Source organism: Carassius carassius, chromosome 6 (genome assembly GCF_963082965.1).
Source record: "Carassius carassius chromosome 6, fCarCar2.1, whole genome shotgun sequence".
Lineage (NCBI taxonomy): Eukaryota > Metazoa > Chordata > Actinopteri > Cypriniformes > Cyprinidae > Carassius > Carassius carassius.
This window is the reverse complement of record NC_081760.1, coordinates 32,027,281-32,041,093: the sequence shown is the minus strand read 5'-3', so window position 1 is coordinate 32,041,093 and position 13,813 is coordinate 32,027,281. Positions and strand designations below refer to the sequence as shown.

General features: G+C 35.6%; 1 protein-coding gene across 6 annotated transcripts in view; it reads left to right on the top strand.

Annotated features, from left to right (window-relative positions):
* LOC132142652 (patatin-like phospholipase domain-containing protein 6) overlaps nt 1–7,915 on the top strand; it is a 28,194-nt gene extending 20,279 nt beyond the window's left edge. For 3 of the 6 annotated variants that reach the window (XM_059552682.1, XM_059552683.1, XM_059552680.1), the window contains 7 exons: nt 32–148; nt 1,474–1,622; nt 1,808–1,960; nt 4,431–4,547; nt 6,397–6,481; nt 6,686–6,834; nt 6,923–7,915. In XM_059552682.1, the coding sequence (XP_059408665.1) occupies nt 32–148; nt 1,474–1,622; nt 1,808–1,960; nt 4,431–4,547; nt 6,397–6,481; nt 6,686–6,834; nt 6,923–6,988 (836 nt within the window). In that variant the 3' untranslated portion in view covers nt 6,989–7,915. The remainder of the gene's footprint in view (nt 1–31; nt 149–1,473; nt 1,623–1,807; nt 1,961–4,430; nt 4,548–6,396; nt 6,482–6,685; nt 6,835–6,922) is intronic. The other 3 variants (XM_059552685.1, XM_059552681.1, XM_059552684.1) reach the window with 2 other exon arrangements.
* Nucleotides 7,916–13,813: the final 5,898 nt, after the last annotated feature.

The following is a 13,813-nucleotide window of genomic DNA, read 5'->3' as shown; positions in this document are numbered from 1 at the left end:
AAGAGGTTATTGTCCCCTCCCGGTGTGGTAGGCTCCCTGTGGCGCTATGTCAGGGCGAGCATGACCCTTTCCGGGTACCTGCCACCCCTCTGCGACCCTAAAGATGGAAACCTGCTCATGGATGGAGGATACATCAACAACCTGCCAGGCAAGTATGGCCCAGAGCATCCCTAACTCCACAGAGATAGGGCCACTGGGGCCAGAAACACAATCTGGTTTGGTCAATCATGTAATTTTTGTTTTGAAGAGCTACATGGCTCTGAGTAAGTATACTGTGATTTTCTTTGTCATTTTGAGGGTGGAATGAGTGGTTTTGCTTTATCCATCTGAACTCAGAATGTGTGTCTATTGTAATGTTAGTTAGTCAATTTGGCATTTTGGAGATTTCCTGCACATTTCAAATTAATTTCAAGTGTTCACTCATTTCAGGTGTCTTATTAGATTATGATTTGTTCAGAGACAAATGGATAAAGTTCTGCAGGGATTGGGTGGTGTGGAAAAAGATGCTCAGTTGTTTGACCTCTTGTCCTCACCAGCCTAACTTTTATCAGACTCTCAATGTCAGTCATTGCAAGCTGCTGTTGTTTTCTGGTGTACGATTGGTCATAAATTGTGATTTATTAATATTATTATATTTATAATATTATTATTATATTTAATTCTTCTTTAAAATATAGGAAAGTGTGGTTTATTGTAGTCAAATTTTAAATTTACCAGTTTCATTCATATATATATCAAAATCAAAATACAAATCATCAGACAGCAATAGCATAATGTCCTTCAATTTGCATTGCAACATATTGGGCTGAAAGATATTTCACATAGTTCAGATGTTGCATTTCAACTGGGGACACCTTAATTTAGAGGGAAAAGACAAGATTTTGCATGTGACATCACATTCCCAGTTATAATTTGATTTAATATAATTTAATTCATTAGTTCATTAAGCAGTTTGCACTGCTAAATACAAAGTTATTCCTTGCATTGCAACATCTGTGTTTATTCCTGTAAAGTTGGATGTTAAAATTCCAGGGAATAGTTCTTATTTTATTTATTTTGTGTCATGTATCACTTACTTTTTAAGCCCACGTTGTCAGGTTTAATCGCGTGTCTACTTGTCATCATTGAATTTAATTGTCTTTTTCCATCCTTTGTTTGTACTGATCACATACAAGGCTGTTTAACCACAATTCTCAGCAAATGTTTTTAGAATCTACTTAATTAAAAAAATATATATTTTACATTTTTATTCTTACTTTTAAACATTGACGTTCATTCGATTATATTGCTGATAAAAATGGCAGCTTTCCAATGGGGGTTTGGTTAAACAGTGTTGATTGGTGATCAGTAAATAAATGAGTATTTTGTCTGAAATATTAACAGTGCTTTGATTCTTCCTGCTACATTGTGGATGTCTGTCTTTATGTACGTGTGCATTTGTTTGCATTCAACTGGCACTCTAACGCCCTGCAGCGGACATAGCTCGTAATATGGGCACAAAAACAGTCATCGCCATTGATGTGGGCAGCCAGGATGAGACTGATCTCTGTAACTACGGTGACAGTCTTTCTGGCTGGTGGCTGCTATGGAAACGAATCAACCCGTGGGCAGAGAAAGTGAAGGTGAGTCAGTGTTGTGGGATATTAGAAGACTTCCTTTGGAGCCAGTGCAGCCAATTCAACAGAAATCTTTTGGTCCGCTATGACGAATAACTACTATTAAAAGATTTCATTAATGTTCGATTCCTGTAAAAAATTGATTGTGCTAGGTCTGCATAAAATATCTAAAAATGTCCTGTGTCTCTTAGGTTCCTGACATGGCTGAAATCCAGTCCCGTTTGGCCTATGTATCTTGTGTACGGCAGCTAGAACTTGTCAAGAAGAGCGCATACTGCGAGTATATTCGGCCACCCATCGACCGCTTTAAGACCATGGACTTTGGGAAATTTGATGAAATCTATGTGAGAACAAAAGCCCACATCTACAGTAAACACGGGGACGCTATTAGTCTTGAAATGAATAGCAGTATAGTATTTATTATACAGGGTTTCTGCAGGTCCGTGAAAATTCTTACATTTAGTTGAATAAAATGTAATGCCATAAAAAGTCTTAAATGGTACAAGAAAGTCTTAATTATGATTTTGGGAGATCTTAAATTTACGAGAATTTCAGTATGGCTGAATGTGACGATGAAACTTCAAAAGGCTGTGATTCCATTAAATAAACATGAGCGCTGCACATTTTAAAATCAGGTTCTGCACAGCTGTGTGCTCTGCGGTTACCGTGGAAACCGGTATATTTTTGCTGTTCCGAAAGTGCCACCTGCTGGCAGAGAATGAATTTGCATTTTCAATAACCCGATCTGCTGTTTTTGTTCAGACCAATGTGAAAATCAACCCGTTTTTACACAGCAACAGAGTTTTAAATGTAAACGGGATCAATAAGAAGATAATGCATTATACAACCCGAATTCCGGAAAAGTTGGGATGTTTTTTTAATTTTAATAAAATGAAAACTAAAAGACTTTCAAATCACATGAGCCAATATTTTATTCACAATAGAACATAGATAACATAGCAAATGTTTAAACTGAGAAAGTTTACAATTTTATGCACAAAATGAGCTCATTTCAATTTTGATTTCTGCTACAGGTCTCAAAATAGTTGGGACGGGGCATGTTTACCATGGTGTAGCATCTCCTTTTCTTTTCAAAACAGTTTGAAGACGTCTGGGCATTGAGGCTATGAGTTGCTGGAGTTTTGCTGTTGGAATTTGGTCCCATTCTTGCCTTATATAGATTTCCAGCTGCTGAAGAGTTCGTGGTCATCTTTGACGTATTTTTCGTTTAATGATGCGCCAAATGTTCTCTATAGGTGAAAGATCTGGACTGCAGGCAGGCCGGGTTAGCACCCGGACTCTTCTACGACGAAGCCATGCGGTTGTTATAGCTGCAGTATGTGGTTTTGCATTGTCCTGCTGAAATAAACAAGGCCTTCCCTGAAATAGACGTTGTTTGGAGGGAAGCATATGTTGCTCTAAAACCTTTATATACCTTTCAGCATTCACAGAGCCTTCCAAAACATGCAAGCTGCCCATACCGTATGCACTTATGCACCCCCATACCATCAGAGATGCTGGCTTTTGAACTGAACGCTGATAACATGCTGGAAGGTCTCCCTCCTCTTTAGCTCGGAGGACACGGCGTCCGTGATTTCCAACAAGAATGTCAAATTTGGACTCGTCTGACCATAAAACACTATTCCACTTTGAAATAGTCCATTTTAAATGAGCCTTGGCCCACAGGACACGACGGCGCTTCTGGACCATGTTCACATATGGCTTCCTTTTTGCATGATAGAGCTTTAGTTGGCATCTGCTGATGGCACGGCGGATTGTGTTTACCGACAGTGGTTTCTGAAAGTATTCCTGGGCCCATTTAGTAATGTCATTGACACAATCATGCCGATGAGTGATGCAGTGTCGTCTGAGAGCCCGAAGACCACGGGCATCCAATAAATGTCCCTTACGCACAGAGATTTCTCCAGTTTCTCTGAATCTTTTGATGATGTTATGCACTGTAGATGATGAGATTTGCAAAGCCTTTGCAATTTGACGTTGAGGAACATTGTTTTTAAAGTTTTCCACAATTTTTTTACGCAGTCTTTCACAGATTGGAGAGCCTCTGCCCATCTTTACTTCTGAGAGACTCTGCTTCTCTAAGACAAAGCTTTTATAGCTAATCATGTTACAGACCTGACATCAATTAACTTAATTAATCACTAGATGTTCTCCCAGCTGAATCTTTTCAAAATTGCTTGCTTTTTTAGCCATTTGTTGCCCCCGTGCCAACTTTTTTGAGACCTGTAGCAGGCATTAAATTTTAAATGAGCTAATTAAGTGGATAAAAGGGTAAAATTTCTCAGTTTAAACATTTGCTACGTTATCTATGTTCTATTGTGAATAAAATATTGGCTCATGTGATTTGAAATTCCTTTAGTTTTCATTTTATTAAAATTTAAAAAACGTCCCAACTTTTCCGGAATTCGGGTTGTAAAAAATTTAATCAATTAAGATAGTAAAATATATTAATATTATTAAATTAATATAAAGATTGATAACAATCCTTTAATGTATAATTGATAATTTTTTTGATCATTAAAAAAATGGTTTAAAGGCTGAAATGTAAAATGAATCATTTTATTAAACTTTCTGAACTCTAAATCTTTTTACAGTAATTTTACAGTTCAGTATGTTAACTTAGACATACCCTGCTCATATGGTATTCATTTTATTTGTGCAGGTCTTAAAAAGTCTTAAATTTGATCTAAAAAATCCTGCAGATGCCCTAATATAGCGTACATAAAGCAATTATTCCAAATGGTAAATTACCTCTCAGAACTGGTATATTTAAAGTTTTCTGTTTTCTCTCAGGATGTGGGTTATCAACATGGTAAATTAGTGTTTACTGAGTGGGCTCGTGGGGACATTATTGAAAATGTTCTGAAAGACCATCGCTCTGCGGATTACAATGACAGCAAGAAGACTGACGTGAGTTTTCTTAATATCTCATTAAAACAAGCCACCATTCTATCACCCTTTTGACAATGAATACCAAATTTTTTTCAGGATTCTTTGCTAAATAGAAGGTTCACAAGAACGGTATTTATTTGAAATACATTTTTATTTCATCATTATTTCAGTGTTAAAGTCTTTACTGTTACTTTTGATCTGAAGTTAATGTGTCCTTGTTAAATAGAAGTATTTTTTCATTTAAAAAATCTTACCCCAAACTTGGTTTAGATTAATGAATTCTGTGTCTTAATTTTGTTATTTTATTAATTAAATTGCACGCACACACATCAGCTGAATTTTTTTTTTTTTTTGGTCAACAAGCAAAATTCCATTTGCATCATTTTGCACAGGAAAGCATGAGACTTACAGGTACATACAATTATACATATGCATGTACACATACATAACCATACAAAATACAATAATTACAAGATCAAAACAAAACAAGATCTTTATACTCGTATTGACCAAAAAGGTGTAGGCTGAAGCTAAAGCTTATTATGCCTACCCTTAACTCCACATAAGCAGCACTAATTGACATTAATTTAATATAACAATATAGGATATTCTCAATGTGTATTTAGAAGAACATGCATTATAATATTATATTATTGTTATTATCATCACTACTACTACTAACATTATCATCACTATTCAGTATATCTTTTCATTACCAATCCTTTATAAAGTATTTTAAACTGTGTTAATGAACTAGCCTTTTTTAACTCATCAGGGAAGCTATTACAAAACTGAACACCTTTATTTGATGGGCAGTTTCTTCTTAAATTAGTTCTACAATATGGTATATTAAACATATATGTCCCTCTAAGGTCGTAATTACTGTCTCTCAAGCTGAACATAGCTTGCAAGGACTGAGGGAGGGTATGTTGTCTTGCCTTATACACAAATTTAGCAGTATACAAATCTACCAAGGCGTAGAATTTTAATGTTTTAAACTGAGTAAACAAAGGATTCGTTGTATTATATGGAGAATGTGTAATTATTCTGATTACCTTTTTGTAGTAGAAAAACTGGAGTAGTTCTAGATTTATATGTATTTCCCCAGATTTCTATTCCATATGTTAAATATGGAGTAATGAGAGAATTGTACAATATATATAATGCACTTTTGTTCAAAATATATTACAATTTATATAAAATTGCAATTGTTTTTGATATTTTCTTTCGAACATTTTGTATATGGTATGACCATTCCATTTTATGATCTATAATCACTCCTAAAAACTAAATGTAATTAACTCTTTTTAACATATTATGGTCAATTTTAATTTTTATATAATTTTCTATCAATTTATTATTAAATACCATGAATTTTGTTTTAGATGAATTCAATGATAATTTATTTGAACCTAACCAGCTCTTTAGTTTGTACAGTTCTCTCTCCACTACCATTGCCAACTCTTCCAGATTTTGACCTGAGCAATAAACATTGGTGTCGTCAGCAAACAAGACATAATTGTGCACATCAGACACCTTACAAATGTCATTACATTTACATTTACATTTATTCGTTTAGCTGACGCTTTTATCCAAAGCGACTTACAATTGCTATATATGTCAGAGGTCGCACGCCTCTGGAGCAACTAGGGGTTAAGTGTCTTGCTCAGGGACACACTGGCGGTTCACAGTGGATTCGAACCCAGGTCTCCCACACCACAGGCATGCGTCTTATCCACTGCGCTAACACCACCCCATTAATTGTCATTAATATAGAGCAAAAATAACTTAGGTCCCAACACCGAGCCTGAACAACTGTTCAGTGTATCATTCTGTAGTAATTGTGCTTTGTTGCTATTTGTTTCAGTCATGCACGTGTCCTAGTGCAGACTTCACTGATCTAGCTGAAATTGTGTCAAGGATTGAGCCGGTGCAGAGCTACTTAGCTGATGGTCAGTTACTCCAAAAACCTTTTTTTCTTCTTTTTTTTCCACTTGTACAATTTATCCCATTACCTTTATTTGAAGATTTAGCTTCTGAAATTTAGGACAGTATTGACAATCTGTTTATTATTACATGTTGGCCTGCAGAGTTGATATTATGTCACATACTTACTGTTTATTGTACCTGTACTTAACTGATGTTTATGTATCTAGCAGAGGAGTCTGACTATGCGACAGAGTATGAGGAGGATGGGATGGACATAGTGAGAGAGGAGGAGGGTGAGGAAGAGGAGGAGGAGGAGGCTGAAGACCCTGAGGACCAGTCTCCTGGAGAATGGGGACCAAATGGGATCTTCACATCAGTAAGTATACACACACAACCTTTAACATAAGGCCCTAAATGTTAAGTGAAATGAAAGTCAGAAATTAAAAAAATAATAATTTGTGTAGGATGAAGAGAAGACAGTCCGTCAGAGGAAGAACATCACCAGGGAACCCAACATGGACTTCTCTTAAAGGGAGTAATGCAGAATCAAAGGGCACTGGAAAGAGAAGCAGAGTCCCACCAGGGCCTGAAGTATACAAAGACAAATACAGAAGAAACGACTTCTAAATTAATACGATTGTTGGAAAGTCACCAAAGATACTGTGATTTAGACCCCATTAACACATTACCCACAATTTATCACCAAAACTGTGACTCAGTTACGCCTTTGGGATTTTGTCGCTCAAGACTCTACAACAACAGGGTCCAGGGACTGTGGGGGCCCAGCAAGGCAGAGGAACCACTCCTTGAAATACTTTGCCTCTGAAATTAGGGGCTCTACATCTTTTGAGATGTTTGGGGAGTTTCATTGGAAATAATGTCTACAGTAGTGGCCAGCATACCACTATCCTTAAGTTCTGATTTTCCTGTCTGTTTTCAGACGATACCAGTTCATACTAGAGATAGTGTGTGATGTGACTGATTTGTGATTTTAATTTAATTTAATTAATTTGTGTGTGTGTGTGTGTGTGTGTGTGTGTGCACGGCCACAACCTAAATGCATTGGCAACTTCTTCCATAAAATACCTTCTAGACTGAAAATGGATTCCCAAGATGCATTGTTGAAGGTCTGAAGCTGAGAAAAAACTGTGTAGGTTAAGAAAGACTTTAAAAGGAAGAGATGCTACTTCATAGGGACCTATCATTTCAAAGGTTAGATTGTGATTTGATGGTATTTGATGTAAGGTTGCAATGCTTGCACATTATTAGGAAAAATCAATTTTCAGCAACAAAATGTTACTGATATCTAATATTATTTTAAAGAGGGATAAGAGAGTGGAAAGCTATGTAGGTGGTCAAATGTGGTGCAAATTATAGGGGAAGATTTTGATGGGATTGGAAAATTGTGTACAGATGAATTGACTGCTGAGATGGAAATGTGGAAAGATGGATACATTCTAGGGAGGTAGAGTGAGGTAGGTAAAAAAAGTAGGGTGTGATAAAAAGAACAAGAGTAAGGAAGTAAGAACGATATGTAATGAGAAACCGAGTGTAAGCATGGAAGAGAGAGAGGACGTGTGTGCGGAAAAGAACCAGGAAGTGAGTGGGGTAGAAAGTGAGGAAGTGATCGCAGTAGTGAGTAAGAAAAATTATTGCAGGAATGAGTGAGAAAGTGGTCGTGGTAGAGAGCAAGGAAGTGAGAGCTGTAGGGAGGAAGTGTGTCATGGATGTGAGTGAGAAAGTGGGTGCACTAAAGAGAGAAAGGAAGTGAAGAGTAGAAGAGTGAGAAAGTGAATGCGGTAAAGAGTGAGGAAGTGATTGAGAGAGAGGAAGTGAGAGTAGAAGAGTGAGAAAGTGAATGCGGTAGTGAGTGAGGAAATGATTGTGTGAGTGAGCGAGTGAGAAAGTGGTCATGGTAGAGAATGAGTGGGTCGTGGGTGTGAGTGAGGAAGTGAGTGCTATAAAGAGTCAAGAAGTGGATACGGTAGAGCAAGTGATGGCAGCAGAGAGTGAAAAATGAGTGAGGAAACCAATGCAGAAGGAGGGGAGCATTTCATTTAGGGGTTTCTATGATGCCAAAATACTTCATGTGGAATTTGATGCATGTTTGTCTTTTGCCTGTGTGTGTGTGTGTTTTGAGCTTTTCAGAAGTGTTTCAGGTAGAGGTGGATGCCTTTTTTTCATTGCAAATTCAAAAAGCAAAAAAAACAAAAATAGTTATATTGCTGAATGAGTGTCAGGGACACAGTCCAGTACTGGAGCAGATCTTACAAAGCCAAATGTCATCCTTCCTATATTTACCAACCTAAATAGTGTCCATAATCAATGTATATTATCTCTGAAACCTCACTGAGATGTACATATTCCTCAATCCTTGATGCTTTTGCTTTGTTTCAGTCTTTAATGCTGAGACGGTTTGTTTTTTATGTTAATAAGAACTGAAAAGATTGCCAACTACTATTTAATTTATTTATTTTACAACTAGCTTTTTTAAAATAGCTTTTTAAAACACTTAAGATTGTAAACAATAACAGTAAGTAGTTTCTTATTTTGCTTGTTTAGCATTTTTGCACTGATGATAATGAAGACAAAATTATTTTGAAATACTTTACCGTCTAATATTAGAGATGGCTGAGGTACAGATGGGTCGCGTGTGCGACTGTTTGAAGCCTCAGAAATAAATGCTGAATAATGAATAATAAAAACCTATTTAATGCATTGCTGACTAAATCACTTTTTGAAATAAATTATGTTCCCAAATTAATGTTTATTTATTGATAGATTTTTTTACGTAAAGCAACTTTATCCGTGGGAAAGACTTTAAAACTATTATATTATTTGTCAAAGTAGGCTACAGATAATTGTAAATCTAATCCTGACGGGTTTATTTGCATCAACAAACCTGTCCTGATGAAGGGAATGAAAACTCTCTGGGTCATCAGCATATGGTTGATGGGATGGGTCTGGATGTGAGATCACAAACTTCTGTTGAGAATGGTGAAGCGAACATTGATATTAATGGTTTGGAGTTGTCTATAGATTTGAACGTAAAGTTACAGTCATGGCCAACAGTTTTGGCGAGTTAAATTTTGTGTTTTGCTAAGCTTGCTGCTTCAGTATTTGTAGAATAATAATTATTATTAATCTGCATCCCGCCTTAGTTTTCTGCTTCTGTAATCTCTTAATCCGGCTCTTTGTGTCTCTTACCAGTTCCTTGGTCTTTTATTATTATTTTTTTCTTGCTTTTTAACATAAGATTACTTGTATATTTCACCGTAATACAGAAGTCCTTCGAGGCCGTGTTAACCATAGGTGTTAACGCAGACAGTAACCGTTGGAGTCTTCAAGACGCAAACGTTGGCGCCAAACTTGATTGCGTGAAGAGCTCACGCGGAATGTTTTAAGAGTAGTAAAAGTAGGACTGGTATGTTTCAGATCGGTTTCCCCCGAAACAAGCATCAACACCCGGACACGGTTAGACTCTTAAACGATGAGTAAAAGTTTTGTTAATGAAATGTATTATTTATCTTTTAAGTGTAGTCGTTATATTACAGTAATAGTGTTCACTGAACTGAATTCCCAACTTATTCCATTCTGACATGGACCTCAGAGATTTGTAATACAGTACGTATTTTATAGAATATATTAACATTGACTATAAAATACATATTTCCTTAACCAGCTGGCATTGTTCATGCTGTATAGCCAAATGAAAACTTAAAAATAATCGCTAACAAGTTGTAACAACCCATTGTGGAAGAAAACCTCAGTAAGAGTCTGATTGTAGTAGCCTACATAAAAATAAACCACACAAACACTTTTTTTGTATTTTATTTGTTTTAGGTTTTTGAACGTTTTAAATTTTTCCCAAAAGAAAAAAAATCCTGAGGTATTCACAATATAATGGCATTTCTTTCATTTGAAATGAGGAAACAACAACAACAACAAAACAAAAAAATGGGGAAGGGGGCATCAAAATTATGATAAAACTGTGATGGCTGTCTCAGTACAACAGGTTGGGATACTTCTGCTCCATATATTAAGATGGCACCCCCCATACGTTTTTATATAATAAAAAAAAAAAAAATAAAAGTAAAAAAAAAATATAAATAAAAATTCATAAGACAAGCTACATTATTCCTGCTTGGCTGTTGTAGTGGAGTCTTATTTTTAACATACCACATCAAATATTTTAGTTTAAATCATATTAATCCCATACAGTTAGCAAAATGTTGCATCTTATCTATATTATATAACTTTCATGTATCCATATACCAGAGAACATGTAAGGTTGTCTAAATTTGTTGGCACTAAGCATCTGTTTTTTGCCAAATATTTTTCAAGCTGTTGAAATATGCCAACAAATGGTTCTTTTTGACTTGAACAGCATGTCAATGGGCGCATCAAACAGAATTAGCAGGTTTAAATATTTCTAATATCCATCTATCAAAGTCAAATAGAATTTGGTGAACTACATGGTTCCAAACTCCATGTCAATTAATAATAATAAAAACCTCCAGTGCAACAGAAGCTAAAAATTGTGAGATTTCCAAAAAAAATACAAAATTATTCATTGAAACCGTACAGCAAAACAGAGCTCTAGTAACAGCTCTGGGGGAACACGTTACCAAAAAAATAAAAACCAGGAAATTAAAGAGCAATAAATGATTGCTTAGCTTCAACAGAAAAAGACACACCTTTGACGCAACATTCCCAAGAAACATTTGGAGACATAAATCGCAATCTCTCCCAATTTTCTCTTAATTTGGTGTTAACCCTGAAGATAATAGTAATAATAACCATAATAAGAGCAAACAACATGGTAATTGTATTCAAAATTGAAAATAAATGGTTACAAATGACCAAAACGCATTCAAAATAATAGACATTTGGTTTTCTAACAGCTGAAGACACAATGTCTTGCTAAAAACTCATTCAGCACTCATTCAGAGATCAATGGAACACAAAAACAACATTGAAGAAAAAAGAACAAAAGGTCAAGAATCAATACAAACAACACAATAGCTTTAAATCAGCCAACAATGATAAAAGTAAAAATTCTTTAATGCATATTAAGATCAAAAAGTCAGACATAAAAAGGCAAAAGTGTGTCTTTTTCAAAAAAAAAAAAAAAATGTTTTGGAAACCGTACAGTATTTTTCTATAGCTCATAAATAAAGATACAATATTTATGTATCCCCTCCCCCTTCCAAACCAAAACAAAATGTAAAATCAATGGCAGTTACTTCAGAGATCATAACATGCAATTGATATACTTACAGCACTGGACAAACTATTTCTCCAAACTACCAACCCCTCGAATCTGTCCCCAAACACATCCCACCCACCCCATCCCAGTACAATTCTTAAATATATAAGCTCATTGAAGAAAACAAAAGAAAACTCTCTTTATTGATCGTAAATTCTCTCTCTGTTCTAGCTGAGGATCTGATATTCACTCGCTCGTCATGGAGACTCCAGTAGTTGCATGTGTTTATACAGGAAGTTCCGGGGAAAAACGCAAACGGACTTGATTTGAGTGACTGCATAGTGAGTATTTGGTTTAATTACAGATGGGGCAACATGATAATTTAACAAAATAATAACAATAACAACAATTCTAGAAAGCAATAAAGACTCAAACAACATGACGGCAAAGTACAAGCCTGAGCACATACTACAAAAATAACAGTGATGCTGCAACAAACACACACATAAGTGACAAACAATAACTAACGAAAAGGCAGCATGGACTGCTTTAGTTTGTGTTCGGGGCGTGTACGATTACCGTCAGCAGAAATGGGTTCAATATCTCTGTCCTATTCACAGAAATGCCTTTTCAGAAAATCCAAAAACACACACACACACACACACACAAAGAACTGATGCTTTGATATCTGAATCGATTAAAAGCAAATAAAAAAACAATAATTACAAATAAAAAAACAAATTAGAATAGTGCCAGAAAACAGTGAATGGAAGTCCACTTTAAACCAAGCATAAACCATATAGATTAGCATCTCAGATCATATTTCCATAGAGGCGTGTGTATGTGTGACCAAAAAAACTCCAACAGTGAAGGGTGACCCGCCACTGTCTCACAGGAAATTACATCCATTAAGCTTTATATCCCTCATTCGAGGTCCTCAGAAATAACAATCCAGAATCATCTGGTATAACAATAATCATCGATCATTGATTTGAATCTGTTTTATTGATGACACCTTTGGTGTGTAATGCTGCAGTCCTATCTATAAGGTCTACTGAGAGAATGACGGACAGACAGACAGCCAGGCACCACAGTATCTGTGAAGAACATCAACACCAAACAGGAAACCAATGTTATGTCGACAGCAAGAATCCTGTTAGAAATTCTATTTGGCATCTGAAAAAAGTGAAGAAACTATTGGGAGGTAAATAGTTACAGCTATAGGTTGAATATAGTGTTAGGAAAAATTAAGCATTTGACATTTTCTGAACTTCTGATTGATTTGTCGAATCCAATTAATTGGAAAACTAATACAAAATGGCTATCATGACCAGAACCCAAAGGAATTTGCAAACCGCTGAATTTAAGGCTAAAAATGTGTTAACTGAATAATCAAATTAACAATAGCTCAACCAAAAGAGACAAAATATTACAACTGATGAGTTTGATTAGAATAAAACTCATGAATTCATCCACCGCAGGACGGACACAGGAGGACGATTACAAAAATATCTGTCGGCGTGAGCTACATCTAATGGTGTAACAAAGGAAATCTAGCTCAAATATATATAGATATTACCAGCTGGTGTCTATTATTTTGTACAAATAACCGGAAGTCATTCTTATTAGTTGCCTACAGTGAGCGGTGATGTTTGTTTGAGGTTGGCATGGTGGTGTATTTCAACAATAAAACTAGATATAGATATAGGTCTATATATTCTCAATTTTCTTCACTTCCTTGCTTGATTTCTCTTTGCCTCTTAAAGGATGACATTATGCATTTTACAAGTAATTATTTGGTAAATGTGTAGACATTGCAGTGTTTTATTCATTTGGTTCAGAATTTAAAAAAAAAAGGATTTTCCTTTGGGGAATATAATCGTCGACAGCAGCATCTAAAGTAAACAGTAGCAGCAAGTAATATAATAAATATAATAATAATAGCAGATAATAACAAACAAGGTTTCAAGGACAATGAAAAACAGTAAGATGCATAACACAAACTAATGTGTTATGCCCCCCCAAAAAAAAAAAATTGGTACATTGGTTCAAAACAATTGAAAGCTTTTATGCAACATCCAGCTAGCTCAACACGATGATCTAGAAAACAACCAACACCTTTTAACTGCCAGCCTCTAAAAATGAG